At 47.8% G+C, this 14,702-nt stretch overlaps 1 protein-coding gene across 1 annotated transcript; it reads left to right on the forward strand.

Moving 5' to 3' along the window:
* The first annotated feature begins 8,786 nt into the window (after positions 1–8,786).
* SSTR1 (somatostatin receptor 1) lies at positions 8,787–9,986 on the forward strand. Its single transcript, XM_016198459.2, has one exon. It carries the CDS (start codon positions 8,787–8,789, stop codon positions 9,957–9,959), a length of 1,173 nt encoding a protein of 390 aa, XP_016053945.1. The 3' UTR covers positions 9,960–9,986.
* The last annotated feature ends 4,716 nt before the right edge of the window (positions 9,987–14,702 follow it).

Below are 14,702 nucleotides of genomic sequence, written 5' to 3' on the forward strand. Positions count from 1 at the left end.
GTAGCCATCCTTTCTGGCCTATGTGTATACTGTGTATGCTTGTTTGGGGTGGAGGGGGGTATTTAATGGTCTCATATAGTATTAAAATAGGCTTTTCCCACTTAATGTTGTTTTGAATGATTTTATGTGTCAATAAAAATTCACCTGCAACATTAGTTTTAGTATTAAATCACTATTAATTGTATTAACTACAAGAAATGTATTTAATTCCTCTTTTGCTCCATCCCATTTTTCATTGCTAAAGATAACAGCCAATTGTTCATTGGCAAATTTGGGGCTCAAGTGTCATCAGGCTAACCACACTTTCATAATACCCCACTCTCCACCTTTTTCTTCAAGGGCTTGAACCACATTTTGTGCTGTTACTTGTTTTGTTATTTACATAATATTTTGTTTTTGGCTAGAGGAAGAGCAAAGTTTCATTTTGGAATGGGGAAGGGAAGATGGGCAGAAAAGGATCCAGTGGCTGGTGTGACATCCTCTCTTCATCTTCTATGTGGCCTGGGTCAAACATCTGTGCTGAAAGTTTTCCCAAAGATCCAACTGTTTTGTTTGGCTGGCTTACACTGAGAGTTATAAGTCCTGCTTACAATCAGTTAAGTAAAATATATTCCTATCATTTTACCTTCATTATGACCTGGCAAGACTGGAATTTACACTTGAGCACTCCTCACGAGCTGTGCACTGTAACCTGCCCCACCAGCAGCCCAGAGGACTGCAGCTTCCATCACTGGCTCTGTCCTGCACAAGATAGAAGCCTTATGTACATAAGTATAGATACCCGTGCCCCCCAAGGCCAAAATCACTCCTCACCACCTCATCCTCCCCAAACTATCACCCCTTGGCCTCCCCTCCAGTCTAGAGCTGTTCATAACTGCCATGTAGTCAGCTCACACTGGACTTCCAGACAGGGAGTCACAAGGTATGTGCTTTCCAGGAGGTGTGATTAAAAAAGAATTATTAGTTATTTACACCTGGATCTTTGTAATTTGTGAGTGAATTTTGTACTACCACCAGTAAGAGAAATGTGTGATGATTGAAAACCAGAATTCCCCCAGCCCCAGAATGGTTATAATAAACAGTTGCATAAAAGGTAGAAGGCAACACTTCTCCTACAAGTACATGAAGCTGTCCCTCTCCACAAAGCCTCTTCCCTAACTAGCTTTCTTCCTTCCAGTTCTTATGATCAGATTTACTCATCTGTACACATTTCTGGTCTAAGCAGATCCTTGTTTTTGTTTGCTTCTTAAATCCTAGTGGTGGGCAAACCGGTGGGCTAACCAGGGGGCACAGTAGCACCCATTCTCATGGAAAAGCTCTTCTCTGATGGATAAGGCAGAGCATGAGTGGTTGTATCTCACCGCTCAAGAAAAACAAGAGTCTTCCCCAATTCTCTAAGAAAAAAATAAGAGCATTTTTAAAATTTTCTCAGTTTTAGGTTGAGCTCCTAGCTTTTTTCTCCCTTGTCTTTTAACAGATGCCAGGGTAGTGAAGATACAACCCAAGAGGAGAAAACGTTGCTAAGGAGCACTTTACAAAGGTGATTGTTTACCTAATCTGCTTTCCTCTGGCTTGGAAATCTTAACTGAAATAGTCCATGGGGTCCACTGGGTTCAAAAAGCAGTCTAGATGAGATCTACAGGTGTTCTCTAAATCATTACTAATTTTTTATTTTTATTTTTTAAAGACTTTTTGTTGATTTTTAGAGAGAGAGGAAGGGAGCAATGTGAGAGTGAAACATCCATCCACTGTCTCCAGTATGCCCCCTACCGGGGATAGAGTACAAAACCCAGGCATGTGCCTTGACCAGGAATCAAACTGGCAACCTTTCGGTGGACACCCAGTCACCTGAGCCATACAGGCCAGGGCTAAGTTATTACTACTTTAGAAAGCCAAAAAAACAAAATGAACAAGGAAGGATGCACTGTGTAACTTAAGCATGTTGGCACCTGTGTCAACAGAATCACCACTGCTTCACAGGTGTGACTGGAACGTCCTCCCCAGATGTGGGCTCCTTCGCATTTGGGGCTGCTCAAGCACCGTCTCCTTCCCTTTCCTTTCAATCTAACCTAGGTCAGATACACTCAGTCTCTCCGGCACTCTGGTCCCCATTCCTACTGTTTTTCTTATAATGTATCATGAAATGCAATGACATTACCCATATGTCAATGTTTACTCTCTTTCTGCCTCACTAGAATTCCACAGGAAACTAGTTAATCTTTGCCACTGCATCTCCAGTGCCCAAAACAGTGCCTGCCACTCAGTGAACACCCAATAAATGTGTGTTAAATTAATGAATAAATTATTTGGTTTTGATGAAAACCACCAATGTTAATTTCCAGTTCTTTTTTATTAAGATATGGGGGCAAAAAGTGACCATACATAATACCACTTGGAATTAGATCTGTCCTATTATAGTCTGACTTTTACTTCTATGAATTTTTCTTTTTTAAATCACAAGATATAGTATCAGAAGCCAGTATATACGCAGTAAAATTTCAGTTCACCCAGGCAGCCAACAAAGAATAGCGATGTCCTAATGTAGGCCAGGAGGCCCTACCTGGACTGTGCTACCTTCTTATCTCTGTCTTCTGACAGGAAAGGAAAGGTCAGGCTGTCAGAGGCTGCTTCCTCAAGCACGAAGTAAAGCACCGACCTGTGCTGGGTGGGGAAGGAAGAGCAGACGCAGAGGCGGGGGCTGGTCAGCCTGAGGCAGCCCCATCAGGAGGAGAGTGGGCGACCCAGACCTTCCTTCCCAGGCTACCTCTAGTGGTTCTGAGCCCACAGCTCCCAGACACCACTCCCCATTCTTCCTAGTGCCCGCAGAAGACAGATGCATCTAACACAGATCCATTACTTACCAATTCCACCTTAATTGTGGAAAAGAAGAAAAGATCAGTCACTCAAGTCTCTTCATGCCCTCTAAATAGAAGTGTTTGGGCTGATGGAGCATGTGCCTAGGCTCCCGCCTCATTGATACTTAAAATGGAACAAAGAAGCCGTATCACCATGGCTCTATCGATTCCAATCACTCTCTAATTATATGCCTTTTTATAAAAAGTATAACTTTTTACATTAAAAAAATAAAGATGATTACAGAGCTTTCATCTGCAAAACCGGCTTTGTTTCCCACATCCAGCCCTTTACTCACTTTGGGCTTTTCCTTAGCTGGTGAAGCTGACTGACAGATATAGCCTAGACCAAAGGAACAACCCTTTTTTGAAGGAATGAGTTATTTGTTGTACGTGTTTAAATGTTCTGCTGAAAACTGAGCATCAATCAAAGGAAAAAACACATGGTTTTGTAACTTTGAAAGCATTTTTGTAGTTTCTGCTAAAAGGAAAAAATGTCCTCAAAATGTTTTGGCAAAATTGTTAGAAACTAATGCAGTCAATCTTGAAACCCTTGACTAACAGAGACTACATTGCAGGAAAAATGTATTACTGGGAAGGACTATTCAAAATAATATGTGTAGCATGTGGTTGCTTTTGTTCTACTTCCATTTAACCATTAGTGATAATGAATACTTTCTTGTAGGTGTTGAATTATTGTTCTTAGAAATATTATTTAGGAGTAGAGAATCCACAAGAGAAAAATAAGTTGTCGCACTGCGTGTCTTTTTTGAAGGCACAAAAAGACTCCGTGGTGCTGTTTCACAGAAGAGGCAATAGGAAAGTCAGCAGCGGGGCGAGCTTGCTGAGATTGGTGGTGAATTCAAACACAGGATACAGGCTGCTGGGAAGCGATGGGGTGACCGTGGGAAATGAAACCCAGGATTGTTTCTCAGCCCTATAGCCACTTTTTTCACTCTGGTAACTTTCTTATTAGACTGTCATCATGTTAACTGCTTAGTGGCAGGTGGTCCTTAAGTGATACACACCTCTGCTGTGGGCTGTATTGTTGAGTGGCACTGCCCCGTATAGCCCATCTGCCCAGACAGGTGTTTGTAAACACAGCTCTGATGGTGCGGTGCACACTCTGTTCCAGGAAATGCTCCCTTTAATCCCTGGTGGCAGCCAGCCCTTTGCCTCTTGCATGGATTCGAGGAGCTCATTTGAGGATCACCATAAGCACCAATTGGAAAAATTACATTAATAATGATTTTGACAGATGTGGAGTTTGAGCTCCTGATAATTACTATTCCACCGAACCAACTGAGACTTAGGACTGCAATTAAAAAGAAACAATCTTCCATGTATAATGGCTTTCACACTGCATGATACTATTAAATAACCATCATTAGCTACTAAAATATGTACTACCCATTTTCTAAAGCCCATTCTCGGCCAAGAAATTAAAGACCAAGATGATCAATGAATGAGTCATCAGCATGAAAATTGTTGATACAGGACATGCAAATTGAAATTATTCAGAATGATTTAAATGCATAAGGTATTATTACAGATGATGTTATTACACAGATATTAAAAGATTTTCTTTCAAAAGGCCCAAAGTCAATTTCTTTGCATTCCCAGTTATGGATTAGAAAAAAGAAGGTACTATTCATGGAATGCCTTGGAAACATAAAACAAAGAGGTGTTGAGCAATTTTCCAGGTGCTATGCTGAGTAGTGCTGGGGACAATGATAAGAAAATATAGCCCCTCTTCTCAACCAACTTACAGATTTAGAAGGGGAGACAGATAAGCACACACAAAAAATCACCACACAGTGTGGTAAATACAGTAATCAGACGTGCACCTGGTACATGATAGCACTGGGGAGTGTAGCTTGTAAGAAAGAATTGCGATGGGGGAAGAGAATCAGTGCTTAAGAATCTGCAACTTCTTAATTTAAGACTTTCCGTTCTCCCCTCTTGGAAGCCATCGTCTTTCCTCTCCCCTATTGAGAGGTATTCCTACCACAGAGGCAAAGGAGCGATAGTAACTACAGAGGGAGGACTAGAGGACTGACTAGTAACTGTCACGGAGAAAGCAAGCTTATGCTAAGCTTTTCAAGGCTTTAGACACTTTAGATATGTAAATTTTTAATAGAAGTTTTTAAACAAGACATGGAGATGTGGAGGCCTGACTTCTCACAGGTCACATCCCTTCCACGTTACAACAATCCCATGCCTATATCAGTGTGCCTGTTTCATCAGGAAATGAAACATCAAATTGACGTCTAAGGGGAAGGAAGATTCTTAGCCGGGTTCTTGCTCTTAACATAATTTAAAAACACCTGCAACCCCAATCACACATTGTTTAGCCCAGAAATGCTGCCTTTTGCTTGATTGTTTTTGCTTGTTCATGGATTAGTTCTCAGACACATCATTAAGATATACATGACTGAAAAGATTTTATAACACTGCATGGCTCACATCCATCTCAATCTCTCTCTCTTTTTATTGAAGTAAAATTCACATGACACAAAATTCATAATTTTAACCACTTAAAGTGTGCAATTCAGTGGTTTTTAGTACACACACATATTGTGTAATCACCACCATTGTCTTAATTAGGAATGTTTTCATCACCCCTAAAAGAAACCCCCTCTCTAGGAAACCTCCATTCCCTCTCCCCCTCAACCCCTGCCCGCCTCCTGCTTTGTCTCTAGGGATTTGCCTCTTCTTGACATTTAATATAAATGGAATCATGCAATAGATATGTGTTCTGGCATCTTTCACTTTGCAAATGTTTTCAAGGTTCATCTATGTTGCAGCACTTTTGGTACTTCATTCTTTTTTACGGATGAATAATCTATTGCGAGGATATATTACATTTTGTTTATCCATCTGTCAGTTGATGGATATTTGGGCTGTTTGACTTTTTGACTATTTATGAATGTCCAAGGATAAGTTTTTGTTCAGACATCTGTTTTCAGTTTTTTTGCGGGGGTGGGGAGTTGTAAATACCTATAAGTGGAATTGCTGGGTCATATGGCAGCCCTATGCTTAACTTTTTGAGGAACCATCAAACATTCTAAAGCTGCTGCGCCGTTTTTTATTCCCACCAGCAACATATGAGGTCTCCAGTTTCTTCACATGCTTGACAACATTTGCTATTTTCTATTAAAAATATATTATAGCCACCTTAGTGGGTGTCAAGTGGTATCTCATTGTCAATCTCTTCATGGATAGATAATTTATCATAGAAACCACTTCAGGAACAAAGAAGCATGTTCAAGTCAGCTCTTAAGTTTTCTTCGTTTATATATGAGGCTACCAGTAAATTGGGAGCTTTCCCTAAGATGAGCTGCAAAGTGAACATAGGAGATTCTGAACAGCAGAGCTATGTCTTACCGGCTCCCATCACCCACTCTCCCCAAGAGCAATGGTGATTAACAGTCTGGTGTCTACATGATGACTGTTGAAATATCAACCCCCTGAGAAATGGCCAAGTGTCTTTAGTCAGTGATTGCCAAAGAGGCATCAAAACTAGTATAAGGCTTGGCTAGTAAAAAAAAGCTTTTTTGTTGGGGGGGGGGGAGCCATTTTTAAAAACCCAATGAACATTCTTTTTTTTTCTCCATATGTGCTATATATATATATATATATATATATATATATATATATATATATATTTAAATACAACTAACAACCAATTGCACATTCCATTTTAGATAAAGCAATTTGTTTAAAGCAATGAGTTAAACAGGTTGGGCCTTATGAAATATCAAATTCCTTCCTAGCACACTTCTCACTAATAATTCAGTGTCCATAGCACATATTCCTATGAGAGTCCGTCATCGTTTATTTTACCTCTGATTGTGATAATCAACACACTGCAAAAGCTGTTGTTTTCCTTGCTGGAGGACTTGGTTTTGAGAACTGAAACATGCGCAAATGATTACCCGGTAAAACAAGGGGGCATTAGGAATTGTGTGTTTCCCCCCCCATTTCTGCATCCATTTCTGCATTCTGGACTGTGGCACAAATAGCCTCCGGAGGAGCCGAGTTCCTGTTTAAGTTCGCCTCTCCTTGGAGAATGCTGCGCTGGCGGGAGGGGAGCTGGGGCGGCGCAGTGGTTGCCCTCCGGCTGAACCGGCGGGGGAACAGAAGCCCGAGACGCCGCTAAAGCTTGAGGGGTCCAGCGCTAGGTTGCTGCAGGTCAGCCTTCCCCGGAGCCTTCGCGATTCACATAAAGATGTGAAGGGACCTTGCAAAGGAACAGGGGAGCTGGATGGAGTGATTCTTCCTTGGACTGAAACAATTGGAAAGCCAAAGGGAGCCTAGACTAGAGGTGGTGGGAAGCCCCAGAAGTCATTAAAAATCATGGTAATCACACGCAAAATCAATTCCATTCCTAACTGCAGCGGGCGAGCTTTAGGCTTGCCTGAATCCATTGATTTTTGTGTCTTAGAGGTTTAGGCACGTGAACTGGAGCGGGGTCTCTTGGCCAGGGCTCTCAGAAAAAGCCGAGAACCTAATATTTCATTGGAAAGACTGCAAGGCCGGCTGCCATTCCTGGGGTTGATGACAGGTCTGGTCAGCTGCGTGCCCGGCCCCTCCTGGGTTTAGAGGGGCTGGCATCCCTGCTCGCCCAGGCCTTCACACGATTCTCCCGCGGGGCCCGCCAACTCCCCCGGGTACAAAGTACAGCAGAGACGCGGGCGGAGCCTTTCCAAGCCGCGCAGCCTGTCTTTGCGCGGTGAACACCTACATGGATTTCCAGGACCGCGCCTGGCACGCTCTGGAGGGAGCCTCGGGCTCCTTCCGCGCTCGCCGCCGCGCCGCCTCCTTTCTGCAGGGGGCACTCCCTCGGGAGGCGCAGGGGGCTCTGGACGCCACGGGCTTTAATAAGAGATTCCAAAAGGTTTACCCAGGGCTTTGAACACTCCAGCCAGCGAAGGGCTGCCTGCGGTGATGCAACGCAGACGCCCCTAACGCACAGCTGTCCCTCCTCCCAAGGCTCCCGGCTTAGGGTCAGCTCCCGTGACTGGAAGAGTATGTGAGTAGGTGCTCGTGTTGGGGTCCCGCCCAAAGAAAAGAGTTGAGCCACACGAACGTCACGGCGCTAGCAGATCGCACGGGCACTTTGCGCCGGCCATCCGCGCGGCCCGGCGGGAGCGCTCCCCAGGTGAGTCGGACCCGGAGCCTCCGCGGCCGGGCTGAGAGGCAGGGCGAGGGGGCGGGGGCGGGTTCGGGCCCCGGACGATTGGAACCGAGCGGAGTCAGGGGTCCCTCAGGGAGGGCAGCAGCTGAGGGCACCTGAGATGAACTCCAGACGCCTATGTATGCTTGGGGTCCGCTTCAGTCTTTGCCTCGGGTAGGCACCTGGTGGGATCTGGCAGAATCTACGCCTTTGGTCCCCACCCACCCTCCGGGAAGGCGGAGAAAGTCCCCAGGTCCCCCAGAGGGATGGGTGAAGGGTGCTGCAGGGGAGCCCCGGAAGCAACTGTTCGGGTTGAAGCGAGCGCAGGACTGGGGAAAATAAAAAATAAAAAAATGGGCGAGGGGTGATAAGCCTCCTATATTGCCTTCCTCCCTCTTTCTCCCCCCCCCCTTCCCTTTCGTAGCTGCTGACGCGCCGGTGGTGCCTATTAATCATTCACCAGCCCCGAGCGCGCCAGTTAATGGCTGTGGGGCTCCGGGCTCCAGTCTCCCGGCTTCCTCTCTCCGCGCTCGCGTGTGGCCAGGCGCCCGGGAGCGGCAGGCGGCGGCAGAGCGCAGGCGGCGGGAGGGCGATGCGCGCTGCGGGCGCGGGTCCCAGCCGAGCTCCCGGCGGCCGCTGTGCGCTCCCCGCAGGCGCCGGGCGGCAGTGAGCTCCTGGAAGGCGGCCGCGGTGCCCAGCGAGGGCGCAGGAGTGCGCCCCAGCCCCGGCAGCCCCACCGTCCGCCGTCAGCGGAGATGTTCCCCAATGGCACCGCCTCCTCTCCCTCCTCTCCTAGCCCCAGCCCGGGCAGCTGTGGCGAAGGCGGCGGCAGCAGGGGCCCCGGGGCCGGAGCTGCGGACGGCATGGAGGACCCCGGGCGGAATGCGTCCCAGAACGGGACCTTGAGCGAAGGCCAGGGCAGCGCCATCCTCATCTCTTTCATCTACTCGGTGGTGTGCCTGGTGGGGCTGTGCGGGAACTCCATGGTCATCTACGTGATCCTGCGCTACGCCAAGATGAAGACGGCCACCAACATCTACATCCTCAACCTGGCCATCGCCGACGAGCTGCTCATGCTCAGCGTGCCCTTCCTGGTCACCTCCACGCTGCTTCGCCACTGGCCCTTCGGCGCGCTGCTCTGCCGCCTGGTGCTCAGCGTGGACGCGGTGAACATGTTCACCAGCATCTACTGTCTGACTGTGCTCAGCGTGGACCGCTACGTGGCCGTGGTGCACCCCATCAAGGCCGCGCGCTACCGCCGGCCCACCGTGGCCAAGGTGGTGAACTTGGGGGTGTGGGTGCTGTCGCTGCTGGTCATCCTGCCCATCGTGGTCTTCTCGCGCACGGCGGCCAACAGCGACGGCACTGTGGCCTGCAACATGCTCATGCCCGAGCCCGCCCAGCGCTGGCTGGTGGGCTTCGTGCTGTACACGTTCCTCATGGGCTTCCTGCTGCCCGTCGGGGCCATCTGCCTGTGCTACGTGCTCATCATCGCCAAGATGCGCATGGTGGCCCTCAAGGCCGGCTGGCAGCAGCGCAAGCGCTCGGAGCGGAAGATCACCCTGATGGTGATGATGGTGGTCATGGTGTTCGTCATCTGCTGGATGCCCTTCTACGTGGTGCAGCTGGTGAATGTGTTCGCAGAGCAGGACGACGCCACGGTGAGCCAGCTGTCGGTCATCCTCGGCTACGCCAACAGCTGCGCCAACCCCATCCTCTACGGCTTCCTCTCGGACAACTTCAAGCGCTCTTTCCAGCGCATCCTGTGCCTCAGCTGGATGGACAACGCGGCGGAGGAGCCGGTCGACTACTACGCCACCGCCCTCAAGAGCCGCGCCTACAGCGTGGAGGACTTCCAGCCCGACAACCTGGAGTCCGGCGGCGTCTTCCGTAACGGCACCTGCACGTCCCGGATCACAACGCTCTGAGCCGGGCCGCTCGGGGGACGAGGAGGCGAAAGGGAGGCGGGGTGGGAGGTGACGGTGTCCCGGGGTCAGGGTGCCGTGGGGCGAGGCGGGGGCAGGACGCTCTTCGCTCCGGGCCCTCGGGCTAGGAGACCTGGGAAAGGAGCGCGACCAGGTGGGCAGGCTGGCGGGCGCCCGGGACACCGGCCCTGGCCCTCCCGCCTTCCGGCGCTGCGCTTGCCCTTCGGCACCCTCTGCGCTTCCCGCTCTGTAACTTGGGTCTCTCCTTGCGCCCGGTCCTGCGGGTGCAGATCGGGAACTCCTCACCATCGCCAGCTCGGGCTGACCCTCGGCCCCGCCAGCTTCATTCCCGTGGGTTTAAGCCCAGCCTCGGTCTCGGTCAGGGGCTTCCCCAGGGGTGAGTCCCCCGCGGGCCCTCAGCCCCGCCCGCCGCGCCCCTCCCCTGGCTAGATTCTGCCGCGAGCCCCCGCTCCCCCCTTTGCGCAGCGCTACTTTAAGGGAAGACGGACCTGAGGGTGAACTGGGCAGCTGGTCTTTCCTCCTGCGCTCCGGCCAGGGGCGTCCTTCCCGGAGAACCTCCGGCCCTCCCGCTGCACCCAGAGCGGAGCCAGGTGCTTAGTACAATCGGTCCCGCGCTTCGAACCCCCGGCACGGCGCAGTTCCCGTCCGAACCCCCATTTGGAGCCAAAAGGAGCTGAGAACAAGGGCCGCGGGGTGTTTAGATTCCGAGGTTGGGGGCGGGGCGAGGGGTTGTAAGGAAGCCACCCTTCCCGCCGGCTCACACCCGCGCTTCGGGGGTCAGGGGCTAGCTCTGCCCGGCGCGGGTCTGCGTTGGGACACCGGGGGCCGGGCGCATCCCCCCGGGCCACCTGGGAGCGCGGCGGCAACTACAGCAGGTTATACCCCTCACGCGGACGTCCGGGGCGCAGACCCGAGAGTCACAGCGGACTCGTCTCCCGCTCCTGCGGCGGGGTCTCTCTAGGACCAGGCACGGGGCGGGGCTCGGGTGCGGCCCGCGGAGCCCGGGCCAATCCCGTCTGTGTCCCTGCCTCCCGCCGGCTGAGAGTGGGCCCGTCAGGCCCCGAGGGTTGCCCCTTTCAAGAGGTGCCTAATAAGTTATTTTCTTGTTAACATATTTATTTATTTATTTGTGGTGTTTGAAATTCGTTCTGCCTTCCTTTCCTCTATTCTGCAAAGCCCAGGGCTTTTTCTTCAGGACACGGAGGGTGGGTGGGCGGCGAGGCTCTTTCCCTCGGACCCTCTCAAAACCTCTCCTCTTTGCTGGGTCCTCTTTTCTTATCCTTTCATCCAGCCTTTCCATTTTTGCTTGTATCCAGAGAGTTTGGAGATTTTTAAAAATACTTTCCTTATGTAGTCTCTTGTTTGTCTTACAATAAATAAATGGTTATGTGGGTTAGCTCCCTCATGCAGAGTGAAAAGTCCTGTACTCTTTGCTTTCAACATCACTCTATATATGATTTGAATATATATATGTTCACATGTTATATATATATGTGCATATATATATACATATATACATATATACATATATATATTATTTGATATTGCTCCATTGTCATGAGCCATGAAGCAGTTCTCTGACAGGCCTAAGGCTGGCGGAAACACTTTCAGATCAGGGGATTCGAGCAGCACTCAAACCTGGAACTCAGAAATCTGATCCAGACAGACTTTAATCCAGGTTGAGGATATCGCTGGTTATGTCCCTGCTTCCTCTCATTTTCAGCACAGATGCATCTAACATACAGTCTAGTTCATATCATTATTCTTTTAAAGACATTGAAAATGGAGTAATTTGTGTCTGTTTAATCTTACAAACTACATTGGAAGCCTGAGCAGGGCAAGGGCCAGCGGTTTTACTTCTTTGCATTTCCTGTATTGCTTTAGTATGCTGGCTTGTACATGGTAGGCACTAAATACATGTTTGTTGGTTGATTGTTTAAGTAAGTCTGAGTGTATTACAAGTTTCTATAGGGAGGTAGTAAATCGGGGCTCTCAGGTTCTATCGCTGACATGGTACACAGTGGTTGAAGTCGCCATGGAAAAAGATGTTTCTGTGTATTTGCTTCAAGAACATTGTGCTTTCCTGAAAGCAGTAACCAAGAGTTAAAAACGTCCCTTATGTTTAGTTTAAATTAATGAACAAATATGCTTTTGGTCCTAAATCATAAAGTTTAGTTATGTCCCTTATTAATAATACTCCTTTGGAAAATAGATTTTTAATGGTTAAGAACAGTGAACTTTAAAAATCAAAATCTTGATCATTAAACTCATAAGAGGATACAAATCCAGTGCTCTTAACCTGTTACCATTGTAATAGTAACTAAATAAACAAATGCATTATGTTGTTTCAAGTTGTCTGACTTTGCCATTTGAATTTTACTGTTTCAACGGATTACCGAAACACACACACACACTGATACACATGTGTGCACACACACATTTGCTCAGTTGCTTTATGTTCCACTTAGATTTTTAAGAAGAAAGATTTCAGATCACCTTTGGACATTTCTACCAAGATTGAGGTTACACATTGAAATATTTTTCTTTAAGAAAAGTCTGTTAGTTTAGAGAGAGGAAACAAACAAACTTTGAGCCAGTGTGAATAGGAAACAGTGTACTAAGTTGCACTCTCTATGCTTTCATGTTGTCACCAAACTAACTAGATGCCATTTCAATCTCTCACAGATCAAATCACTGTCTGCCCATATTTATGATAGCAGACTTTGGTGTGGGAACTAAGTAATTGCTGATTTACATCCTAAGGAAAGATAATGGAAAGAAAAAAAGAGAGTTTGCCTAAAGGTATTACAGAGGGCAATGGGTAAAAGAAATAGAAAAAAATCAGATATCAACGTAAGAGAAGAAAGACATATTTTATGCTTTGTTCAAGAATGGCCATTTCCATCCCTGGAAGAATTTTTTTTTTTTTTTGAAAGCAAGATAAAGCCACCTTCTTTAATAAGACCCATGATCCTTGTGCCCATATCAATCAGATGACATTGTCAAAATACATTTATTTCTGTCCTTTCTTCCCCACCTCCCCTGCCTTCCCCAGGATAGCAGTTCCCCCTCCCGCTCTCTCCCCTAAGTTTGCTTAGCTCCTTTGATGAGGTGGCACGTATCCTTAGTGCTCATCAGTGTAAGGTCTGCTTTGTTTCCTGTGTTTCACTTCCCTGCTCCCTGGCACCTGGCTGAGGCCAAGTGACAGGTTTCGGCCAACGAAAGTTCAGTGGGTGGTTTCTGAGCTGAGTCTGTGAAAAGTTTTGTGCACTTCCACAACCTCTCTCTTCCTCTTTCAGAAAAATCAGAGAGAGGCATCACCTGGAGGCCAGAGAGCCACACAATGTACATGGCTTGATGTTTGAGAGGCCTGCCGAGGCCAGCTTTCCACACCCTCATTTTTTCATCAGTTTGATGGAAACACTAATTGTGTCTACCTTCAGGATCACTGTAAAAATTCAGAGTGGAGGCCAAAGAGCCAAAGATGCCTCTGGTCAAGAATTTCTTTCTTGACTACCTCACTTGGAGAGCAGCAGCCACATCTTTACAAGGGTGATAAGGTGACCGATTGGTCCTGTGGGATAACTGGAAAAGCTCCAAACCGGAAAAGCCATCCCTGGAAGAATTTTTAGGAAGGTACTAGAGGAGTGTTTTTTTGTGTTTTTTAAAATACTTAAGATACTTTTTAGGGCAGTTTTATTTTCATAGCAAAGTGAACGGAAAGGAGTATTTTTAAGGCAGGCAACACGAGTGATTACAGAATCAGAGGTGCTGGTGAGGGAGGGGGCGTGCATGACCTTCAAATACCGTCAAATGTCCTATAATTATAGGCTTCATAGTTCTATACATTATCTCAATATGAGTAAAGATAGCTGGATTTCTTTTCACGCTATTTTTAAAAGCTATAGCATGGTGGCAAATTGAACTCGGAAGTTAGATGTGCAGAGAAAACATTTTGTTATTTTGGTTTTAACTAATCTGAACATTATTCCAAGCCCCTTCCAACTAGCTAGCTGGGATAAAAAGTTAAATAAATATTCAAACATCCAATTGAACTGATACTTTAAATAGCCATTTTCAGAAATTTACAAAATTTCATTTAAATAAGTTTAGACAGTCTCTTGGTTGTCCCCTTCCTCTTTCATCCCTAAAATAGCCTTAGCGTGAAGGAGAAGAGGCTTTATGCATCCCAGGGCAGGAGGGCATGAGGCGGGGTCCTTGGGAAAGGGGCCTCTCTGCCCTCTGCTCTCTGGGAACAGGTCATTTGTACACCTGGGTGATTCCTGGCTGCAGTTTGTTGAAATCTGGAGCCTGTGATCGGATCTCTCAGCTCCTGTGGGGGTCAGCCTTCTTAGAGTCTTCTACTGCCCTCATACAGCCTGGTGGCCTACCCCAGCCTCCGCCAAGGCGTGACCTCACCTTCCTGCAGGCAGCCCCACGGTGAACCTCTTAGCTCAGGGACTAGAGGGGATCTAGGGCAGCTCTACACTGGTGACCCTAGCATCTCCTCTGTCTGATATCTCTTTCTGTACCTCTGGCATAGGTCTTTTGCATCTCTCCTTACCTTTGTCAACTTCACTTACTAAAAACATTCCACATACCCTACATCTCCTTTGCACTAGAGGAAAAGCATACTCTTATCCTTCAATGTGCTGAAGCAGGAAAAAGGGATTTAGCACATTTCTGTGCAAACCCATCTGTACCTCCTCGCCTGACTTCCAAGCC

The sequence above is a fragment of the Miniopterus natalensis genome, chromosome 1 (assembly GCF_054644295.1).
Source record: "Miniopterus natalensis isolate mMinNat1 chromosome 1, mMinNat1.hap1, whole genome shotgun sequence".
NCBI classification, from domain to species: domain Eukaryota; kingdom Metazoa; phylum Chordata; class Mammalia; order Chiroptera; family Miniopteridae; genus Miniopterus; species Miniopterus natalensis.

What these genes read in the sequence shown, in the direction of transcription:
- SSTR1 (XM_016198459.2), top strand. Translation starts at nt 8,787, where the DNA reads ATGTTCCCCAATGGCACCGCCTCCTCTCCCTCCTCTCCTAGCCCCAGC.